At 37.4% G+C, this 23650-nt stretch overlaps 1 protein-coding gene and 1 non-coding gene across 2 annotated transcripts in view; one reads left to right on the forward strand and one right to left on the reverse strand.

Moving 5' to 3' along the window:
- LOC113192964 (antigen WC1.1-like) overlaps nucleotides 1–23650 on the forward strand; it is a 186353-nt gene that overhangs the window by 118987 nt on the left and 43716 nt on the right. Inside the window, exons 8-12 of the mRNA XM_077799083.1 lie at nucleotides 14439–14747; nucleotides 14835–15152; nucleotides 20232–20324; nucleotides 20402–20716; nucleotides 22209–22523. Coding sequence (XP_077655209.1) covers nucleotides 14439–14747; nucleotides 14835–15152; nucleotides 20232–20324; nucleotides 20402–20716; nucleotides 22209–22523 — 1350 coding nt within the window. The remainder of the gene's footprint in view (nucleotides 1–14438; nucleotides 14748–14834; nucleotides 15153–20231; nucleotides 20325–20401; nucleotides 20717–22208; nucleotides 22524–23650) is intronic.
- Nucleotides 19369–19441, reverse strand: Trnaa-ugc (transfer RNA alanine (anticodon UGC)). Its single transcript has one exon. It is a non-coding gene; the product is annotated as a tRNA-Ala (tRNA).

A 23650-nucleotide genomic window follows, 5' to 3' on the forward strand; every position in this document is an offset into this window, starting at 1 on the left:
TTTGTGTTTGGGCATCAATTAAAATAAATTTAATTTAAATTTAAAAAAAGGAGAAAAATGCTACAGTTGAAAAGATATGGGGGAAAATTATATAGTTTATATGCAATGGATTCAATAATATAAGAGAAATGCATTGAAAAGTAAATTTGATAAGAATGAGGAAAATGGAAGAAATAAAACTTTTAAGGGAGACAGAGGAAGTTTAAAGTGTCTGGGGAATGGCATTTGAGAGTTGAAAATATTACATAAGGATTATCTGAGTAGCACAGAAGACAGTGGTGTATTGACTCCGTGTAATCTGTGTAAATTCTGTACACCCTTGCTGTGTCAAAAAAAGAATAATTTGTAAGATTGACTCAATGTTGAGATATTGAGGTTAGAATGAGGGGAGAAAAGGCCCCATTGATGACATCTTTTAAAGAAACTTGAAACTTGCCCAAGGAAGCAATGTGTCCTTGAAGCAAAGAATCAGACAAGGATATATCTGACTGTGAATTTGAATTTACTCTAGTGAGAATGATTCATGTGAATCAGTGGACCTCTACAGATGCAGTTTTTCTTTCTTTTTCCAACCAGGTCTCTCATAAACTTCAAATGGCTTGAAACTGTTTGGTTTTATCTGTATTGTTTCCTTGAAATATATATACATCCAGGACCTAAAAACATTTCTGGATCTTGGCAAATTCTGAAAAGACATTAGTACTTCAAATTAGAAAACATGGAGGCAGATTCTCAATTTCTCTTCAAATACCTCTTTCCTGTATCAGGCCAGGGTTGGAAGTTTAGATTATATTTCCTTTGAAGCTACTCTGCCCCATTTTATCTTTCCTGATTACAAGCATTTTTCCTCATTTCTGAGGTCCCTTAACCACTCTCCTTTTCTCCCACTATCTCTCAAAGTGAAAGTCATGATGCCACTTTGGCTTTCAGAGATGACTGGGAAGCCCAAGAGAACAGGCAAGTTCAGTCTTCAAGGAAGATACTGGAATTATGTGGACCTCTGCCTGGCCAAATATCACATCTGATGGTGATGTTCCCACCTACTCAGGTGACATGGTTCTGTGCCCTAAAGAGTATAGTAAGATTGTGAAGTCATGGGTGAGGAAACAGATGGATGCAGAAACAAGGCTTATGATCAAAACCCTAGAGAACTGGTTGTATGCAGATGAGTCCCAGCTACAGGCAGGGTGGAGGAGGCAATCTTGGTCTTAGTGGAATAAATAAAGGGTAATCTTTATTAAAGATGTTGGAAATCAACCCTGCCACTCTGCCTCTTTTGTTGGCCTGGATAGATTTGAGCCCAAAAGTTCTAATAGTGATGAGAAGTGAGAGAGGCATTACCACAAGATGAAAAAGCTCTAGCTTTGTAAAAGCTGGAATGTGGAGAATTGGGGATCTACCAGGACCTGGCACAGGTACAGAAAGAGTAGTTTCCTGAAGTCCAGGTTTCTACATACCCTCCTGGGACTTGATTGAAGTGTTTGTAAGGTAGAGGCCACCTCTGTGAAATAAGAGTAGAGATGAGGCACCAAGGATCAAGGCACACAATATATCCCTGCTGTTGAGGACATGGAGGGGGGATTCAAAAAGGGAGGGAGCTGAAGCAAGAGGAGCTATCCTTGAGAGGCGTAAATGAGGTCCCAGTGGAAAGATCTGGACTACACCATATGTCTAACCTCTAACAAGTCACTTACTCTCCCCAGGTTCTGTCTTCTCTGTCAAGACATAAGGACATAAGCACAGGAGTATCTTTGACAATATATCATTTTTAGTAACTTTTAACACATTTAACACTGTCAACAGCATTTATCACTATGGATCTTTAAACACAGCCTTGAAAAAGGGCAATTATGTTGAGGTATTTAGGAGAATTTACTGGAGATATTTACTGGAGAATTCAGATAGACAGATTTAATAATGGAAATTGAGACTGAGAATGGATTTAGGATAAATATCACAGTACTTCATTTATTTATACAGGAAGCAACCAACACGCAGACCTTGCCTGTGAGTTGCCTATCTGTCTGTTCCTATTAGAGAAGCCACCAAAAGAGTCTATTTGCTGCCATGTATCAAACACATTCTGCACGTTTAGTTCTTATTAATGCCAATCCTCCAAGTTCCTTAGGCCACAGAGGAAGACCATTTTTCTTGGTTGGTTGCTGTGGGCCAGATGCATTCTCCTTTGGAACTGAAGCATGAGTGTGTCTCTATCCTTCTGATTTATAACACAGAAAGCAGAATTTGTTCTCTAGTGTTTAAGATGTAAATGGCAAATCTTAAGGTTTTAAAGTTACTTTTATTTGTTTCTGTGTTGTTCCATTGGAGTTTTCACGGAATTTGGTTAATTATATTTATTCTCCATTCAGTGGTTCTTGGTAAAATTATTCTTTTTCTCCTGTCCCTCCTACATAAAGATAAGTCCTGATATCTTTCAGGTGAGATTAGGGAGACTGATTTCCTTTACGAGGACAAGGAGCTGGGGAGTGGCCTTCAGTGTCAGCATAGACTTCACCTTGAAAATTCACCTCCTCTTCTCAGATGAGTCAGACACAAGATGGGTAAGGATCCCAAGTCATTTAGGCTCTACCATGACCCTCATATTGAGAAATATTAGGCACAAGACACAGAAAAAATGTTGATACTGTTTCAAACAAACATATAGACAGCTCTGGTGAACCCAAAATCTATGTACCTCACATGACAATCTCTATGGAATTATTTCAATATTAAGAATTCACATGTCATTAAAATACCAGTCTCATGCAGATATTGAAATGTCCTTACCATGCCTCGTGTAATTTCCAGTGTTTGTCATGATTGAAACAACATGCAACCATGAGGAAAAACAAGGGACCTCATGATTTTTTTCTTTTTCTTTTCATGTCATTGTCATCAATCACTGCTTAGTCTCGTGAGACTAAGACAAGTGTCCCTCCTACCCATCTTACTACTCCTGGACAGTTGATTAGACTGGGACATGATTCTGTCTTCTAAGTGTGATATTTCATAGGAAGAGATTCAAAAAATCTTCACTGAAGCATCACAGATTTAGAAGAAGGGCCAGTTACTATAGCAGAAATGAAGTGGAGAATTTTCATCTTGCCGTTTTGCATTGAATTCTTTAATCATTTTCTAAAGCCTCTCACTCACACTCCTAATCCAACCTGACTCTCATTCTCAGAAGAGGGGAGACACAGAGTCAGACAAAGAGAAGAGGGACAGGTAAGCATAGAGGCAGCAACCAAAGTGATTGATCTTTGAGCCAAGGCACACCAAGGACTTTCATTGACCAGCAAAAGTGAGGGAGGGTAAGTAAGGATCCCCCCTCCTATAGTTTTGAGAGAAGGAGCCAACCTGGATGACACTGAGTTCACACTTCCATCCTCCACAACTATGAGGAAGTGAAATTGTGTTTTAAAGTAAAATAATATCTGTAATAATATTAATTCCTTACCCAATTCTACATCAATGAAAGGATTTGTTTTATCACATAATTAAAAGACTTTAGTCAATATGGAAAAGTCATGTTAGAGGACATACTGAAAAGATTATGTTAATAGGAAAGCCCTAGAATGGGTCTTATTCATAATCCACTCTGAAGTTTTCTAAAGAGCAGGTATCATTTTTCCCCACGTGTTATGACTCTCTGACATCTACAGCTAGTCAGGTGTCTGTTCTGGAGGCTGATCTTTACTGTTCCTGTCACTGGACATTATTGAGGGCTGATTTTTATGATGTGCCTGCAGATCTCATGTTCTTTAAAACATAACCTCTGAAAGATTAGTGATTTCAGTTTGGAATTTTTGTATCTGAATTTTGACTCTATAAGTAAGGTAAATTCTCATTACCCCTCTTTAATAATGATGTAAGTTATAATTACCAGTGTAATAACACTTCAGTAATCCACCCTTCATGTTAATACATCAGGTTCAGAAAGAAAAGGGAGTATTCAAATTATAACATTTTTAGTAACAATTTTAATGAGGTAGATTAATGATTTTTGTTTTTTAACTATTTTATTTATTCTATCTAGTTATATATGACAGCAGAATGCAATTTAATTCGTATTACACAAATTGAGCACAATTTTTCATGTCTCTGGGTGAACACAAAGTAGAGTCTCACCATTTGTGTTTTCATACATGTACTTAGGGTAATTGTGTCCATCTCATTCTACCACCTTTCCTACTCCCATGCCCCCTTCCTTTCTCTCCCTCCCCTTTGCCCTACCTAAAGTTCATCTATTCCTCCCATGCTCCCCCTGCATCCCCACTATGAATCAGCATCCTTATATCAGAGAAGACATTTGGCATTTGGTTTTGGGGGATTGGCTTTCTTTTCTTAGCATTATATTCTCCATCTCTATCCATTTACCTGCAAATGCCATGATTTTATTCTCTTTTAATGCTGAGTAATATTCCATTGTATATAGAAGCCACATTTTCTTTATCCATTCATCTACTGAAGGTTATCTAGGTTGGATCCACAATTTAACTATTGTGAATTGTGCTGCTATAAATATCTATGTGGCTGTGTCCCTGGAGTATGCTGTTTTTAAGTCCTTTGGGTATAGACTGAGAAGTGGGATAGCTGGATCAAATGGTGGTTCCATTCCCAGTTTTCCAAGGAATCTCCATACTGCTTTCCAGACTGGTTGCACCAATTTTCAGTCCCACCAACAATGTATGAGTGTGCCCTTTTCCCCACATCCTTACCAACACCTGTTGTTCTTTGTATCCTTAATAACTGCCATTATTACTGGAGTGAGATGGAATCCGAGTAGTTTTGATTTGCATTTCTCTAATTGCTAGAGATGTTGAACATTTTTTTCTAAATTTGTTGATTGATTGTACATCATCTCTGCGAAGTATCCGAGTGTCATGTTAGAGGACATACTGAAAATATATTACTTAGTCCTTTTATCAATTGAATTATTTGTGGGGTTTTTTTGGTGTTAAGATTTTGAGTTCTTTATATGTTCTAGATATTAGTGCTCTATCTGGTATGCAGGTGGTAAAATTTCTTTTAATTTTTTATTTGTTTTAATTAGTTATACATGACAGTAGAATGCACTTATATACTTTGATATATTATACATAGATGGGATTTAATTTCTCATTTTTCTGATTATAAATACTGTAGAATCACATTGGTCATACAGCCACATACATACATAAAGTAATAGTGTCTGTTTCATTCTACTATCTTTCTTACCCCCACATCTCCTGCCTTCCCCTCCTTTCACTTCCCTCTACCTAATCTAAGGTAACACTATTCTTTTTTTTTCTTTGCATTACAATTCTTAATACACATGTATACCACAATTTTTGTATCTATGTTTGAATATAAAGTATGTTGACACCCAATTCCAAGTCTTCATACATGTACTTTGTATAATGATGTCCATCACATTCTACCATCCTTGCTAATAACCTGCCTCTCCCTTTCCCTCCCATCCCTATTCCCTATCTATAATTCATCTATTCCTCCCATGCTCTCCCTCCTATTCCCACTATGAGTCAATCTCCTTATATCAGAAGAAAACATTCAGTATTTGTTTTGGGGGGATTGGCTGATTTCACTTAGCATTATCTTCTCCAATACTATCCATTTACCCGCAAATGCCATGGTTTTGTTCTTTTTTAATGCTGAGTAAAATTCCATTGTGTATATATGTTACATTTTTTTATCCATTCATCCACTGAAGGATATCTAGGTTGGCTCCACAGTTTAGCTATTGTGAATTGTGCTGCTCTAAACATTGATGTGGCTGTGTCCCTGTAGTATTCTGTTTTTAAGTCCTTTGAGTATAGACCTAGGAGAGGTCAAATGGTGGTTCCATTCCCAGATTTCCAAGGAATATCAATACTGCTTTCCAAATTGGCTGCACCAATTTTCAGTCCCACTAGCAATGTATGAGTGTACCTTTTCCCCCACATCTTCGCCAACACTTATTGGTGTTTGTATTTATAATAGCTGCCATTCTGACTGTAGTGAGATGATATCTTAGAGGAGTTTTGATTTGCATTTCTCTGATTGTTAGAGGTGATCAGCATTTTCTCATATTTGTTGATTGATTGTATATCCTCTTCTGAGAAGTGTCTGCTCAGGTACTTAGCCCATTTGTTAATTGGGTTATTTGTTTTTTCAGTGTTTAGCATTTTTAGTTCTTTATATACCCTAAAGATTAGTGCTCTATCTGTTGTGTGAGGGATAAAAATTGCTCCCAGGATGTAGGCTCTCTGTTCACCTCACAGATTGTTTCTTTTACTGAGAAGAAACTTTTTAGTTTGAGTCCATCCCATTTATTTATTCTTGGTTTTAATTCTTGAACTAAAGGAGTCTTATTAAGGAATTTGGGGCCTAACCCCACATAATGAAGATTAGGACCTACTTTTTCTTCTATTAGACTCAGAGTCTCTAGTTTAATTCCTAGGTTCTTGATCCATTTTGAGATGAGCTTTGTGCATGGTGAGGAGAGATAGGAGTTTAATTTCATTTTGTTGCATATGGTTTTCCAGTTTTCCCAGCACCATTTGTTGAAGAGGCTATCTTTTCTCCAGTGCATGTTTTTGGCACCTTTGTCTAATATAAGATAATTGTAATATTGTGGGTTAGTCTCTGTGTCCTCTATTCTGTACCATTTGTCTACTGGCCTGTTTTGGTGCCAATATAATGCTGTTTTGTTACTAATGCTCTGTAGCATAGTTTAAGGTCTGGTATAGTGATGCTACCTGCTTCACTCTTACTGCTTAGGATTGCTTTAGCTATTCTGGGTCTCTTATTTTTCCAGATAAATTTCATGACTGTTTTTCTATTTCTATGAGGAATTCCATTGGGATTTTGATTGGAATTGCATTAAATCTGTCTAGTGCTTTTGGTAGTATGGTCATTTGATAATATTAATTCTGCCTATCCAAGAGCAAGGTAGATCCTTCCATCTTCTAAGGTCTTCTTTGATTTCTTTCTTTAGGGTTCTGTAGTTTTCATTGTATAGATCTTTCACCTCTTTTGTTAAGTTGATTCCCAAGTACTTTTTTCTTGAGGATATTGTGAATGGGGTAGTTTTCCTCATTTCTTCTCAGAGGATTTGTCACTGATATACAGAAATGGCTTTGATTTATGGGTATTGATTTTATATTCTGCTATTTTTATGAATTCATTTCCTAGTTCTAGAAGTTTTCTGGTGGAGTTTTTTTGGGTCTTCTAGGTATAGAATCATATCGTCAGCAAATAGTGCTAGTTTAACTTCTTCTTTTCCTATACTTATCTCTTCAATTTCTTTCATGTGTCTAATTGTTCTGGCCAACGTTTCAAGAACTATGTTGAATAGAAATGGTGAAAGAGGACATCCCTGTCTTGTTTCAGATTTTAGAGGGAATGCCTTCAATTTTTCTCTGTTTAGAATGATGTTGGCCTGAGGCTTAGCATAGATAGCTGTTACGATGTTAAGACACGTTCCTGTTATCCCTAGTTTTTCTAGTGTTTTGAACATAAAGGGGGTGCTGTATTTTGTCAAATTCTTTTTCTTCATCTATCAAGATGATCATATGATTCTTATCTTTAAGTCTATTGGTGTGATGAATTATATTCATTGATTTCCATATGTTGAACCAACCTTGCATCCCAGTCATGAATTCCACTTGATCCTGATGCACAATATTTTTGATATGTTTTTGTATTCGAGTTGCCAGAATTATATTGAGAATTTTTGCATCTATTTTCATTAGAGATATTGGTCTGAAGTTTTCTTTCTTGGAAGTGTCTTTGTCTGATTTTAGAATCAGGGTGATATTGGCCTTATAGAATGAGTTTAGAAGTGCTCCCTCTTTTTCTATTTCCTGAAATAAATTGAAGAGTATTGGTATTACTTCTTCTTTAAAGGTCTGGTAGAACTCAGCTGTGTATCCATCTGGTCCTGGGCTGTTCTTCGTTGGTAATCTTTTGATGGCTTCTTCTATCTCCTCACTTGTTATTAGTCTGTTTAAGTTGTGTATATCTTCCTGACTCAATCTGGGCAGATCATATGACTTAAGAAATTTGTTGATGCCTTCAATGTCCTCTATTTTATTGGAGTATAAGGTTTTAAAATAATTTCTAATTATCTTCTGTATTTCTGTAGTGTCAGTTGTGATACTGCCTTTTTCATCACATATGCTGATAATTTGAGTTCTTTCTCTCCTCTTTGTTAGTGTAACTAAGGGTCTGTCAATTTTTTTTTCAAAGAATCAACTTTTAGTTTTGTCAATTTTTTCAATTGTTTTTTTTGTTGTTGTTGTTTCAATTTCATTGATTTCCACTCTAATTTTAATTATTTCTTGCCTTCTACTGATTTTGCTGCTGGTTTGTTCTTCTTTTCTAAGGCTTTGAGAAGTAGTATGAGGTCATTTATTTGTTGACTTTTTCTTCTTTTAAGGAATGAACTCCATGCAATGAATTTTCCTTTTAGTACTGCTTTTATAGTGTCCCAGAGATTTGATATGTGGTTTCTGTGTTCTCATTTACCTCTAAGAATTTTTTTAAAGAGAGAGTGAGAGAGGAGAGAGAGTGAGAGAGAGAAATTTTTAATATTTATTTTTTTTAGTTCTCGGCGGACACAACATCTCTGCTGGTATGTGGTGCTGAGGATCGAACCTGGGCCGCACGCATGCCAGGCGAGTGAGCTACCACTTGAGCCACATCCCCAGCCCATCTAAGAATTTTTTAATCTCCTCTTTGATGTCTTCTATAACCCATTGTTCATTCAGTAACATATTGTTCAGTCTCCATGTGATGCATAAATTTTTATTTTTTATTTTGTCATTGATTTCCACTTTCATTCCATTATGATCTGATAAAATACATGGTAGTAAAAAAAATATACCACTATTGTCATGTATGTAAGAAATTTTTTAAAAATTCATGGTAGTGTCTCTACTTTTTTGTATTTGCTAAGAGTCACTTTGTGGCATAGTATATGGTCTATTTTATAGAAGGATCCACGTGCTGCTGAGAAAAAAGTGTATCCACTTGATGCCAGTTGAAATATTCTATATATGTCAGTTAATTCTAAGTTATTAGTTGTGTTATTGATCTCTACAGTTTCTTTATTCAACTTTTGTTTGGAAGATCTATCCAGTGGTGAGAGAGGTGTGTTAAAGTCTTCCATGATTATTGTCTTGTGGTCAGTTTGACTCTTGAACTTGAAAAGAGTTTGTTTGATGAACATAGCTGCACCATTGTTTGGGGCATATATATTTATGATTGTTATGTCTTGTTGGTGTATGGTTCCCTTGAGCAGTATGTAATGTTTATCATTATCTCTTTTGATTAACTTTGGCTTGAAGTCTACTTTATTTGATACAAGGATGGAAACCCTTGCTTGCTTCTGCAGTCCATGTGAGTGGTATGATATTTCCCAGCCATTCACCTTCAGTCTATGTACGTCTTTTCCTAACAGATGTGTTTCCTATAGGCAGCATATTGTTGGATCTTTTTTTAATCCAATCTGCTAGCCTATGTCTTTTGATTGGTAAATTTAATCCATTAACATTTGGGGTCACTATTGAGATATTGTTTGTATTTCCAGCCTTATTTGTTTAGTTTTGTTATTTGACTTGGTTTTCCTCTTTGATTACTTTTTCCTTTAGTGTGCTACCTCCCTCTGCTGGTTTTCATTGTTGTTTTTCATTTCCTCTTCATGAAATATTTTGCCAAGGATGTTTTATAGTGCTGGTTTTCTAGCTATAAATTTTATTAACTTTTGTTTATCATGGAAGGTTTTTATTTCATCTTCAAATTTGAAGCTTAATTTTGCTGGATACAAGATTCTTGATTGGCACCCATTATCTTTCAGAACTTGAAATATGTTGTTCCAGGATCTTCTAGCTTCCAGTGTCTGTGTTGAAAAATCTGCTGTTATCCTTATTGGTTTACCCCCATATGTAGTCTGATTCCTTTCTCTTGTGGCTTTTAAAACTCTCATTCTGTATGTTCAGAATTTTCATTATAATATGTCTTGGTGTGGATCTGTTGTGATTTTTTGTACATTCAGCATCCTGTAGGCTTCTTGGATATGGATTTCTGTTTCATTCTTCATGTCTGGAAAGTTTTCTAATATTATTTCATTGAACAGATTGCTCATTTCTTTGGTTTGGACCTCTATGCCTTCCTCTATCCCAATAACTCTTAAATTTGGTCTTTTTATGCTATCCAATATTTCTTGGATATTCTGCTCATGGTCTCTTACATTTTCACTGTGTTGTCTAAGTTCTTTTCAAGGTAATATACTTTATCTTCATTGTCTGATGTCCTATGTTCTAAATGGTCTACTCTATTGGTGATGCTCGCCTTTGAGTTTTTAATTTGGTTTCTTATTTCCTTCATTTTAAAGATTTCTGTTTGAGTTTTTTTATATAACGTCTATCTCCCTGTTGAGGTGATCTTTTGCTTCTTGGATTTGTTTATGTAGTCATTGTCAAAGTGATCTTTCACTGCCTATATTTGTTATCTAATGTCTTCTTTGAGATCCCAAAACATTTTATCATGTATAACCTGAAATCTTTCTCTGTCATTCTTTCTGCTGTGCTGTTAATTCTTCTAATACTGTGTTGTCTTGAATTATTTGTGGTACTTTCTTCTCTTATCTTTTCATGTTGCTTTCATTTTTTTACAGCTCCATGTGACTGGTGTGTTATTGTTTTTACCCTATGGATTTTTAGTGCTCTTGTATGTTTTCAAGATCCCTCCTTTGTGGGGAAGGACAATGTTAACAGATTCTAATATCAACAGTACATCACCTATGAACAAATTATTGTTATTAAGACATTTATAGTAAGTCTCAATGTCCAGAAATGTTGGATTCATAATGGAATATGTATCATTATACAAAATATAATCAGTAGTTTCATGAAAGGTGTACAGTTTCTGGTGGTGGACAGTGAACTGGAGGTCAGGCTAGGATGATATGCTAAGGGGGAAAGATGTGAGGGTATGGGGTTAATATAACTTAGGAAATTTGAAGAAGAAATCTAATGAAGAGGGTTAGAAGCAGGGGAATAGATAGGAGGTAACTTAAGGTAGACAAGTACGAGGGAAGACAGTAGAGTACATAAAAACAGACACACATATGTATTTAGAAAATTACAGGATGTTAAAATAGTAAAATTTGGAGGGTGCAAGAAGAAGAAAGAAGAAAAAGGGAAAGAAAGAAAAAGAAAAAAAGAAAGAAAGGAGAATTTTTTAAAAAAGAAAAAATGGGGGGGCTTATGCAATTCCTCTATATTATATTATTCATGTGACTCAATTCTCATAGTTCTATTTCATGTAAAGTTCTTGGTTTCACATATGTTGGTGTTGTGAAGGCCAGAGGATAGAAGGATAGAGGAGGAAGAATATGGATAAGAAGGCAAAAAAAAAAAAACTTTTAAAATTTCATTTCCTTTCTGCCTCTTTTCTCTTTCAGTAGGTTGTCTTAACCAGGGTGAGAGGACTTGAGCCCCCTGTATTGTCTCCGTCTCCTGCCTGGAGCTTCCCAGTCCTGGTCTCTCTGGTTTGCTACAAGTTTTTCACTCTTTTGTCACTAGACCCCTCCCCTCCTTTTCTCATCAGGTCCTAACTGCAGGATCTCTCACCCTCAGGCTTGCTCCAGGTGGGTGGTGCCCTGGTCGCACTGCAATCCCACTCCCGTTCAGCTGAGAGCGGTTTTTGTGCTGGGTAGTCACTGTGCAGAGTAATCTCAGCTGGGAAGGGGTGGGGAGGAAGTTGGAAACCAGGTACCTGTTCAAACAGAGGTCCATGCTGATAGCCACGCCCACCAAAAAAATGATGAGAGAAGTTTTCCAAGATGGAGTCTGTCTGCTTCCAGCTCTGGGGTGTCTGGTGAGGTGGGGGGAGATGGGATGGCTTTGTGCTGTGGCTAGATTGCAGCCATGTGGCCTGTGTGGGTGCAGGTGCAGCTGATTAGGTGATTGTGCTCCACTGCTTGAGAGCCATGTGCGCTAGAACTGTGGGCTTTGGGTATGGAGTTCAGAGTCTTACTGGAACACAGAGTCTCTGATTTCTGCACAGGTGGTTGCATCTCTGATGGTTTCTGTGAAAATCTTCTGTATAGGGGTCCTGTCATATGCTCTGAGATGTTATATTCCAAATAGGTGATACCTTGTGGAGAGGCCGCCTGACTGTTTTCTTGGTTTAATTCCACAGAGCAGCCAGAAACAGTACCTCTTCTATTCTGCCATCTTGGATCCCCTCTGCATGTGGTAAAAATTTGCTCCCATTCTGTAAACTCTCTATTCACCTCACTGATTGTTTCCTTTGCTGAGAAGAAGCTCTTTAGTTTGAATCAATCCCATTTATTGATTCACAATTTTAATTCTTGTGCTATAGGAGTCTTATTAAGGAAGTCGGGGCCTAATCCAACATGATGGAGATTTGGGCCTACTTTTTCTTCTATTAGGTAAAGGGTCTCTGGTTGAATTCCTAGGTCCTTGACCCACTTTGAGTTGAGTTTTGTGCATGGTGAGAGATAGGGATTTAATTTTATTTGGTTGCATATGCATTTCCCATTTTCCCAGCACCATTTGTTGAAGAGGCTATCTTTTCTCCAATATATAATTTTGATGCCTTTGATCACTGTATTTATGTGGGTTTATCTCTGTGTCCTCTATTCTGTACCATTGATCTACAAGTCTATTTTGGTGCCAATACCATGCCATTTTTGTTACTATAGCTCTATAGTATAGTTTAAGGTCTGATATAGTGATGCCACCTGCTTCACTTTCTTGCTAAGAATTGCTTTAGCTATTCTGGTTTTCTTATTTTTCCAGATGAATTTCATGACTGTTTTTCTATTTCTATGAGGAATGTCATTGGAATTTTGATTTGAATTGCATTAAATCTGCTTTTGGTACTATGGTCATTTTGACAATATTAATTCTGCCCATCCAAGAACCATCTTCTAAGGTATTCTTTAATTTCTCTCTTTAGAATTCTGTACTGTACAGGTCTCATTTCTTTTGTTAAGTTGATTCCCCAAGAGTTTTTGTTTGTTTGTTTGTTTGCTTTGAGGCTATTGTAAATGGAGTAGTTTTCCCCATTTCTCTTTCAGAGGATTTGTCACTGATATACAGAAATGCCTTTGATTTATGGGTGTTGATTTTATATCATGCTATCTTGCCAAATTCATTCACCAGTTCTAGAAGTTTTCTGGTAGAATTTTTTTGGTTCTTCTAGGTGTTGGATCATATCATCAGCCAATAGTGCTAATTTGAGTTCATCTTTTCCTATCTGTATTCCTTTAATTTCTTTCATCTGTCTCATTGCTCTGGCCAGTGTTTCAAGAACTATGTTAAATAGAAGTGGTGAAAGAGGGCATTCCTGTCTTGTTCCATTTTTAGAGAGAACACTATTCTGGGCCTGCCTGTGCTCCTAGACTATATTTTGATGTCTGTTCCACACTGACTGTTTATTGGGGGGGAAATTAATGAACACATTATTCTTTTGAGAAAGGATTCCTTGCTGAATTTCTTCACTACATAAAATTACTATTATATTACAATTTCACATCTATAAATAGATGCCCCCAAAAATGTCTGAACCCATACTTGAAATCACTTCGTGATCAGCTTCAATAAATGGATTCTTCAAACTCTGTTTGTTATGAAAAAAAAATGAAACCTTAAAACAACACAATACAAAAAAATTGCTCATATCTCTGAATAAATTTTGTTCCTACTTTTAAATGACCTCTCTGTCTTCTTTAATGGAAATGATGATGTAAAGAACCAAAATTACTTTAGTCAAAATAACCTGGCTTCTATTTCAGTCTCACACTATTTAGTGGGTTCTTTCTCATCCCTAAATAGGAAATAAATGTAAATTTTCAGTTTTTAAAATATTGAATGTTTTCATTTATTAACAAATGTTGTCTTAGTTGGAATTATTATCTGTAAATCTATGAATTGAAGGTTTCAGGGCATAAAATAATGAAAAATTAATTCTAGTCTTTTTCTATACTGAGTTAAAATTCAGTGAATAGATATGGATCCTGTATTTAAAAAAGAAAAGAAGGAGGTGGAGTGTCAAAAACAATCATGCAAACACAGAGATACTTTTATAATATGAAGAATAATAAGTCCATTTAAAAGGAAAACATATGTATATACACATTATATATATATATATATATATATATATATATATATATATATATATATATTCATTTCATGGACATATATGTATTCTTGAATCAGCAGTTTAGAACACACCTTTAAATTTCTTCTCCAAAATTTGTCTTCAGACAATTGCTTAGAGAATTCAAATTCTGGTACCATCTATTCATCCACTCCCTATACCACAAACCTGAAAAATAAAAATATTTCACAGCTTTAACTGTGAATTGTATCTTCCAATTCTATTCTCTGATATCTGTTGTTGTTTATTTATTTCTTCCATAGGATTTGTGCATTTGGTTGGAGGACATGGACCTTGTTCTGGGCGAGTGGAAGTGAATTCTGGAGGAGACTGGCTTCCAGTATCTGATGGAAATTTCTCATTACCCACAGCCCAGGTCATCTGTGCAGAGCTGGGGTGTGGCAAAGCTGCACCTGTCCTGGGGAACCTGCCCTTTAGAGAAGACAGTGAACAGGTCTGGGCTGAAGAGTTCCAGTGTAAAGGATCGGAGCCTGAGCTCTGGTTTTGCCCCAGAGTACCCTGTCCTGGAGGAAGGTGTCCCCACAGAGGGGCTGTGCAAATTGTCTGCTCAGGTGAGACAACAGGATGATAACCTCCCTATGTACTCTGTGGGGGGTAAGAAAAATGTGGGATGTACCTAAAGCCCTGTCTTCTACCAGGATATACAGAAGTTCGGCTCATGAAAAATGGCAGCTCTCAGTGTGAGGGTCAAGTGGAGATGAAGACCTCTGGAGGCTGGAGAACACTCTGTGCCTCCCACTGGAATATGGCCAATGCCAATGTTGTTTGCCGTCAGCTGGGCTGTGGAGTCACCATCTCCACCCCAAAGGGAGCATACTTTGTGGAAGGAGAAGATGAGATCTGGAGAGACAGATTTCACTGCTCAGGGTCTGAGTCCTTCCTGTGGAATTGCGCTGTGACTGCCCTGGGTGTTCCTGCCTGTGCCCATGGAAACACAGCCTCTGTGGTCTGCTCAGGTGAGACAGGTCAGGGATGGATGATACTAGAATGATGTGTCTCTAAGAGCAGACAGTGTGGAGAGCTGACTTCAAAAATGAGACACTCTGTGGTAAAATAGGATTCCTCTAAATGATCATTCATCTTTCAGGCCTTGTCAAGTAGTATTAAGAGCAATATTTTTAAGTAAGCCTTTTTATTTATTCAAATTCATGGACAACAATGTTTAACAATGAATGACAGCTCTGTCATGTTCCTCACCTGGGCCATCAGAGAGTATCAGCAGCTCCCAGGAGTAACCTGCACATCTCTCCAGTCACTAAGCCCTCCTCCTTTCCAAAGAAGATCACTCTAACTTCTGCAAAATATTTTTGCACAACTTGAGCTTTATGTAAAATCATGCAGTATGTTCTTTTTTCATGTCTACTATGACTCAACATAATGTTTAGAATTCACCCATGTCTTTATTTTTAGTCAAGCTTCATTTATTTTTATTGCTGTAGAGTTTTCTGCCAAATAACCACCGAATCATGTGTTGATCCATTCGAATGATGTCGAGGTTTGAGTTGTTTGCATTTTTTGAATATCCAAATAATGATCCTACAAATTATCATGTCAGTGTCTTTTAGTGCAAATATGGATATATTTGTGTATGATTTTTAATCCTTGTCCTTTTAGTTTTCCTCCCTTAATATGGATTTTATTTTTGGAGTCAAATTCTTGTTCTCAGTGAAACACAGAATGTCTATATTCCCTGTACACTTAGTGTTCTAATGTCCATTTTTTTAATTTTTTTGTTGTAAATGGACATATTGCCTATATTTTATTTTTTAATTTTTTATTGTGTGGTGCTAAAGATTAAAGCCAGTTCCTCAGACACTCTTAGACAAGGGCTCTGCCACTAAGCTACAGCCCCAACCCCTCTATTGTCATTTTTTAATTGATTTTATTTTTTTAAATACATGTCAGCAGAATGTATTACAAGTCTTTTTTATCTTTTATTGATTTATTTTTTTAAATACACGACAGCAGTGGAAAGCATTACAATTCTTATTATACATTTAGAGCACAATTCTTCATGTCTTTGTATATAAAGTATGTTCACACCAATTCATGTCTTTATACATGTACTTTTTTGCACTACAATTCTTATTACACATATATACCACAATTTTTCATATCTCTGTTTATATATAAATTATTTTGACACCCAGTTCATGTCTTCGTACATGCACTTTGGATAATGATGTCTATCACATTCCACCATCCTTGCTAATCCCCTGCCTCCTCCCTTTCCCTCTCTCCACTCTTCCCGATCTAGAATTCATCTATTCCTCCCATGTTCCCCCTCCCTACCCCACTATGAGTCAGCCTCTTTATACAGAGAAAATATTCAGCATTTTTTGGGGGGAGGTGGATTGGCTAACTTCACTTAGCATTATCTTCTCCTAGGCCATCCATTTACCTGCAAATACCATGATTGTATTCTGTTTTATTGCTGAGTAAAATTCCATTGTGTATATATGCCACATTTTTTTATCCATTCATCTATTGTCATTTTAAATAGAACCGTGCTATCATAAGATCATAAAAATATTCTCCAAGAGTGTCTTATCACGTCTAATTACTTTTCTTTTACATATAATTGCACAATGTTTCTGGGGTTGGTATTGTACACAGGGTGTGTGGTGTGAAGATAGTTTCCCATTATTGTTTGGACATCCAATTGACTCAGAATCATTACTGAGAAGCCCTTTCCCCACTGTGGTGCCACCATTGAAATACACAGGGTGCAGCTATTTCTGACTCTTGCTCTATACTCTGTTTTGTTCCATTCTGTCATTTTCTATGCTTGTAGCCATGCATGCCTCCTTAATTATTATAACTTTACAGCATGTCTGATTAACATTTTTAAACAGTACTGTTCTAATTGTGTTGTTTTTCCTGCCCAATGCATTGATCATACTCGGTATTGTGCATTTTACATAAATTTTATAAACAACTTGATATATTTAATACAATAAAACATCATGATCTTTAGACTGAGTTTTGATTTGACCCAAACATCAATATGGAGCTAATTAACTTAAAATGTATATCTCTAGTTTCTCTCAGAAATTATACATAACTTTTACTAGGTATATTCTTGGTGTTTTATGTTTATGATGATTTAGTGTTTCTTTTAGTGAAATGTCCTAGGAATTAATTCTACTACTGTTTTAGTCAGCTTTTTAGCTGCTGTGACAAAAAGGCCTGAGAAGAACAATTTTCAGAGAAAAAGTTTATTTTGAAGTTCATGGCTTCAGAGGTCTCAGTATTTAGATAGCTGACTTCATTCCCTGGGCCTCGAGGTAAAACAGAATATCATGGTGGAAGAGTATAGCAGGAGAAGGCAGGTCAGGAGATGGCCACCAAGAAGCAGAAATAGGGAGAACTCTGCTCAACAAGGACAATATATAAACCCCAAAGACAGGCCACCAGGCACCTACCTCATCCAGCCACACCCTACCTGCCTATAGTCAGCACCCAGTTAATATTATCAGAGGATTAATGTGCTGATTAGGTTAAGGCTCATATACTCTGATCATTTCATTTTTAAACTTTCTTTCATTGAATCTCACACATGAGCTTTTGGAGGATACCCAGTATCTAAAATATAACTACTAGTTTTCAGCTTCGCTTTTTTGTGGCTTTGTTTTTCTTGTTTCTGTTTTTTAAATTTTTTTATTCTTTGATAATTTGAAAAATCTGAATAAGCTTCAAAGATAGTATAAAATTTCCAGGTAACCTAACACATATTTCTCAATACTATTATTTTTCTGTATTATCCTATAATTCTGCCATATTTATCCCTGAATATATAAAATATTTTTAGTGGTTAGTTAAGAGTAAGTGGATAAGGTGATATGTCCCCTCAGTCTTCAAATATTTTCAAGATTTTCTTACATGTATGATATGTCAAGATCATTGTACTGTCATGTGTAACTAATAAAAATAAATGTTTTAAAAAAGATTTTCTTACATAATCAAGTGTCATTGCCAAATTTCATAAATTAACTTTGTTGGCTTCCACATATAATGGAGAACTTGTGGTACTTTTCTTTCTGTGTCTGGGTTATTGAACTTAACATGATGTCCTACAATTCCTACCATTTGATGCAAACAGCAGGACTCCATTTTTCTTTATGACTGTATTTATACCACATTTGCTTCATGAATTTGTCTTTCAATGGGCACCTGATTCCATATAGTAGCTATTATGAATAGTGCCACAGTAAGCATGGGAATATACGATTACTGTTTCAGAGTAAATGTAATTGTCCTGGTTGCTATTGCTTTTTAATCCATTCCTCCTCCCCCCCCAAAAAAAAATAGTGGCACAAATAAAGAATTCATTTTATTTTGCCCATGATTTCCAGATCCACAAATTTGACAAGGGCTCTTGGCAGTTGCCATTTGTGGTCTCATGAGGTTGCACTTGGATCTCATCTGCAGCTGAGGTCATTGAAGCCTTGACCAAGCTGGGAATCCAGGACAGTTCATTCACATGGCTGGTAGCTTGAAGTTCACCTGGGGTTGCTGACAGAACACCTGCAAATGCTCTCTCCCACATGATAGTCTCTACAGAGTAGATTTCCCATAAAGCAAACATACTACTAAGTGAAGAAGGGGAGGCAGGTCTTTCTTAGCAAGGTTCTTAAGCCAAGCTGTGCTGGCTTCACCACATTCTGTTGTTTATAGACAACTCACTCCTGTCAGCCCAGATTGGAGGGAAGGAGAAATGGACTGCATAGATCAATAGACAGAGTGTCACAGATATTGTGGGTATTTTTTAAAATGACAGGTGTGTTACTATCTCACTTTGTGTATTTTCTAATTTATACTTTTGCACTACCACTAATGGCCTTAATACCTAAAACTTGTAGAGTATATAGGAATGTTAGGTTCTCTCACCACGTCTCTTCATTTCCTATTATATTTCCTATGTTTTTGTCTTTCTGTTCTTCACTCTGTATTTTCCCACTGACTATTTATATTTTGTACTGATCTACATTATTGTTACATGTATCCTCTGGTTTCTCATTTTTAGCTACTGACTTTTTATTGGTTCTTTTTAATAATATTAACTCTCAAATATTTGTTGGATTTTTGTGATCATTTCTCTACCAAAATTCCCATCATGTCATTTATTGATTCTTTGTGTGTGTGTGTGTGTGTGTGTGTGTGTGTGTGTGTGTGTGGTGCTGGGGATTGAACCCAGAGCCTTGTGCATGCAAGGCAAAAGCTCTACCAACTGAGCTATACCCCAGCCCTCCCATCATGTCATTTAATTTACAAAATGTAATTGTGATTATTTTAATTACCTATAAGGTAATTCACCAGGACCACCCTCTGAAAATCTTTCCTTTTTTTCTCCTTTGTTCACTTCATTTTCTTCCTAAACTCTTTTATATGTGTGGTTGTTTTTGGTTTTGTTTTTTCTTGAAAAACATTGTATTTGAAAAATATTTCTTCCTACAAAAATTCAGAAATGATTTTATTTTGCTTTTCAATTCACTTTATTTAGGGTAGATTACATTATACAAAGAAAAGTGAAATGGTGAGTTATTGGGCATTCATTCCTATGACAAAAATTCTTTTAGTTCACAAAATATGATACAAGTTTTCTGAATGTTTAAAAGGATTATCCTCTTTGGTTTACCCTAATTTTTACTAGTGTACTCACAGGAAAATGTGGCAAACGTTCTGAGATTTTTCAGAGTCTCAACTACTACCTTTGAATAGTCAAATACCTCCAGGACAAAATAACTGATGTTAGTTTTTACTTTTCCCTGAACTAAATTCCAAAAAGTCTTGCTTCCCTGGGAGATATGCAATGCTCTTAAGCAGCACTAATATATTCACACTTTCTATAGTCATTCCTGGTACTTGATTTAAAAAAAAAAGAGAGAGTGTGTCAAAAGCCACAGCAGAAATCTTAAATAGAAGATGAGCTCTGGAGATAGAAAATTACTAATAGTGGGCTTTAGTTTTGAGATATCATCACTAGGTTATTGTCTAGTTTAATTCAGTTTCCTTTTCTCTAAACCTTTTGGTAGGAAACCAGACCCAGCTGCTGCCCCAGTGCAATGACGCCTGGTCTGACCCAGCAGACTTTGCAGCCTCAGAGGACCACACTGCCAACTGCTCAGGTGAGCAAGGCCCCCAGCACCTGAGCCTTCCCATTCCCTGTGCAAATGCCCACTGACATGACCCTGTCTCTCCTCAGACAGCAGACAGCTCCGCCTGGTGGATGGGGGCAGTCACTGTGCAGGGAGAGTGGAGATCCTGCAGCAGGGCTCCTGGGGATCCATCTGTGATGACAGCTGGGACCTGAGTGATGCCCACGTGGTGTGCAGACAGCTGGGCTGTGGAGTGGCCCTGGAGGCCACCATCTCTGCTCACTTTGGAGAGGGATCAGGGCCCATCTGGCTGGATGAGCTGAACTGCACAGGAGAGGAGGCCCATGTGTGGCAGTGCCCTTCCCAGGGCTGGGGGCAGCACAACTGCAGTCACAAGGAGGATGCAGGGGTCATCTGCTCAGGTCTGTGGTGCACACTGTGCACAGGCTGGGAGGGCAAGAGAGGGTCTGTGCATAAGCTCTTTCTAGTCCAGTGAGGAGGTCCACGGAACAGGGTAGAGGAAAGTGTGGCTGCGGAGTGGCTAATCAAGACCTCCTGAGACCAAGCAGAAAGCAGGTCTGCTTATATTGCACATTTATATATATATTTAATTTATATATATTTAGGCAGTAAATATATATAAATTAAATATATTTTTATTTGTATATATTCAGGCAGTAGCTAAACAGATTACAGGCAGCTACCAATGCAATTTCTGCTGTCATTGCAATGACCAATTGAGGAGTGGGCCATGGAGCAAGCACAGGGACTGCAACACATGGCCCCACACCCAGTGCTGTGCCTATGGGGTAAGCGGCCTGCCACTCACAAGCCTGGCATGAGGGGAATGGCCTGCCACTCAGATGCCCTTAATGTATGCCATGTATGGAGTACTCCATGCACCTCTCCCCAAAGGTCTACAGGATGGTGCCTGAGCCCTAAGATAGGGATGAGGACAGAGCAAAGGGAAGGACAGTTCCTGTTCTTCCAGCAGAGAAAATAAGGTGCTTCCATTTACTGCTGCAGCAACTGAGCTTCTGCTCCTTCCTTCTCAACACTGTCCCCTGTCACAGTCATTCTCTACAGTGTTCATTTAAAGCAGTCATCACTCTTCTGTGACATGTGGGAGCAACATCCTGAGCCACTGAATTAGTTTTATATTCCTGCTGTAACAAGTTACCATAGACTGAGTGGTCAAAATAACACAAATTTATCGTCTTACAGTGTGTAGGTTAGAATTTTGACCTGGGTCTGTCTGGGCTATAAATAAGGTGTCAGCAGCCTATAACAGCTGAAGCTCTGGGAAGACTCCATTCTAGCCTTTTTCAGCTTCTAGAAGCTGTCTGAATTCCTTGTCTCATGGCCCCTTTCCTCTTCAATACAATAGCATTGCAACATTCTGACCATTATTCCATGTTCACATTTTCCTCCGATGAGGATCAGAAAGAATTATCTGCTTTTGACCATACAAGTCAAAGGATATAATTAGATTGTGCTCACCTATTAATCCAGGATAATCCAGGATGATCCATAAAAGGATTTCTTTAAATCTGTTTGAAAAGCTCTTTTGCAATGATGTAAAATATTCACAGGCTCTGAGGATCAGGGAGTGGACATATTTGGATCTCCACAATTCTGCCACCCTCTCTCCCACCCTGCTCTTCTAGGGTCTGTCAAATGGACAGTGTTCCTGCCTATTCATTTGCTAATATTACATTGTTATAGAAATATAAAGAGAGGTACAAGTTAGCAAAACAGGTTAGAGGGACAAAAAACTTCCAGTCTTCCACCTAGTGGGCACTTCCTCAGGACAGTCAGCAATGAGCACTCACTACTTAGGAATAATAAAATTTGAAAAAACAGCAGTGAGAGTTGAATGCTCACTGTGCCCTGTTTTCCTCCTCTTGCTTTCAGAGTTCTTGGACCTCAGGCTGGTGAGCAAGGACCAGGAGTGTGCTGGGTGGCTGGAGGTTTTCTACAACAACACCTGGGGCAGTGTCTGCCACAGCCCCATGGAAGCTGTGACCTTGTCCATGATCTGCAGACAGCTTGGCTGTGGGGACACTGGGACCCTGGATTTCCTGGTTCCTTCCAGGGAAGGTTCTAGACCCCACTGGGTGGATGGAATTCACTGTCGGGAAACTGATACCTCTCTCTGGCAGTGTCCTTCTGAGCCCTGGAGACACCAATCTTGCCCTTCAAATGAGGAAGCTCATATCACGTGTACAGGTGACCTGTATATTTGTACTATAAAAATTACTATTACTAAAAAGTACTATAAAAATTCAGTAATAATCATTTAAACTTAATAACAAGTTAAAAAGCAATAGATAAAGGAAAGAATAAATACAAAAAGAACAATAAAGTAAATTAATAAGGAAAAATTAATTCAAAAAGAAGGCTACAGAAGAAAATATCTTCTCTTTAGAAGAATAAAGGGGATATAAATATAAGAAGATATCTATTTTATATAAAGAAAATATGAGAAAAAATAAAAGAGAAAAATCCATTTAAAGAATTTTAAAATGCATTAAATATGTAATAGTAAGGAAAATATAAAAATGTAATATTAAAAAAGAAAAAATTGCATCAAAAATTCTTCCCAGACAAAATACTGGCAGGCAGAGAACTCTTACCTGTCATTTAACATTTGAGTCCACCAAGTATGTGGGTTTAGTAGGCTAAAAAAGAAACCAGTTGTTATTCTTTTGAATTTCCATCAAAAAAAAAACTAGGATATGGTCTGATATGCCTGCTCACTTAGCTCCTCATTTCCTGCATGGAGGTTAAGGAATGTTGATTGTGCAGGCCATAATCATGCTGAAGGGGTTCTGTTTGCAAATGTGAGGGCATAGTAGAAGTCAAAGGCACCATAAGCCCTTCCTTCAGGAGTTTGTGGACCCAACTGTAGGCACACAATTGCTCTAGAGATCTCATGCCCATGGGGTATGCCAAGTGTCCTAGTCTTGGTGAATCCTTGGAACACCTGTAAAAAGTGGTATAAGCAATCAAACCACTAAGCTCCACCCTAGATATGGGGCACAAAATGTGGTGAATTGCTAGGTGTGGTCTCTGAGCTCTCAGACGTGGCCTGTGTGTGCAACCATATGAGACTAGAATCACTCCTCTTCATATAAAGAAGGATCCGTATCAATGAGAACTTTAGTCCCTCCTCTGCCACTATCTCAGTGTGTTTCTGGCAGTCACTCTTCCTATCTGAGAATGTAGGCGGTCACTCTTCCATCCAGTCACTGTGGAGGGGTAACCCAGAGATGCTGAATTATGATTAAACCATATTTTATAATCCCAGCACAGTTTAGCCCCTACAATGGGTCCCTTCTCAAGATGACCCCCAC

The sequence above is a fragment of the Urocitellus parryii genome, chromosome 5 (genome assembly GCF_045843805.1).
Source record: "Urocitellus parryii isolate mUroPar1 chromosome 5, mUroPar1.hap1, whole genome shotgun sequence".
Classification (NCBI taxonomy): domain Eukaryota; kingdom Metazoa; phylum Chordata; class Mammalia; order Rodentia; family Sciuridae; genus Urocitellus; species Urocitellus parryii.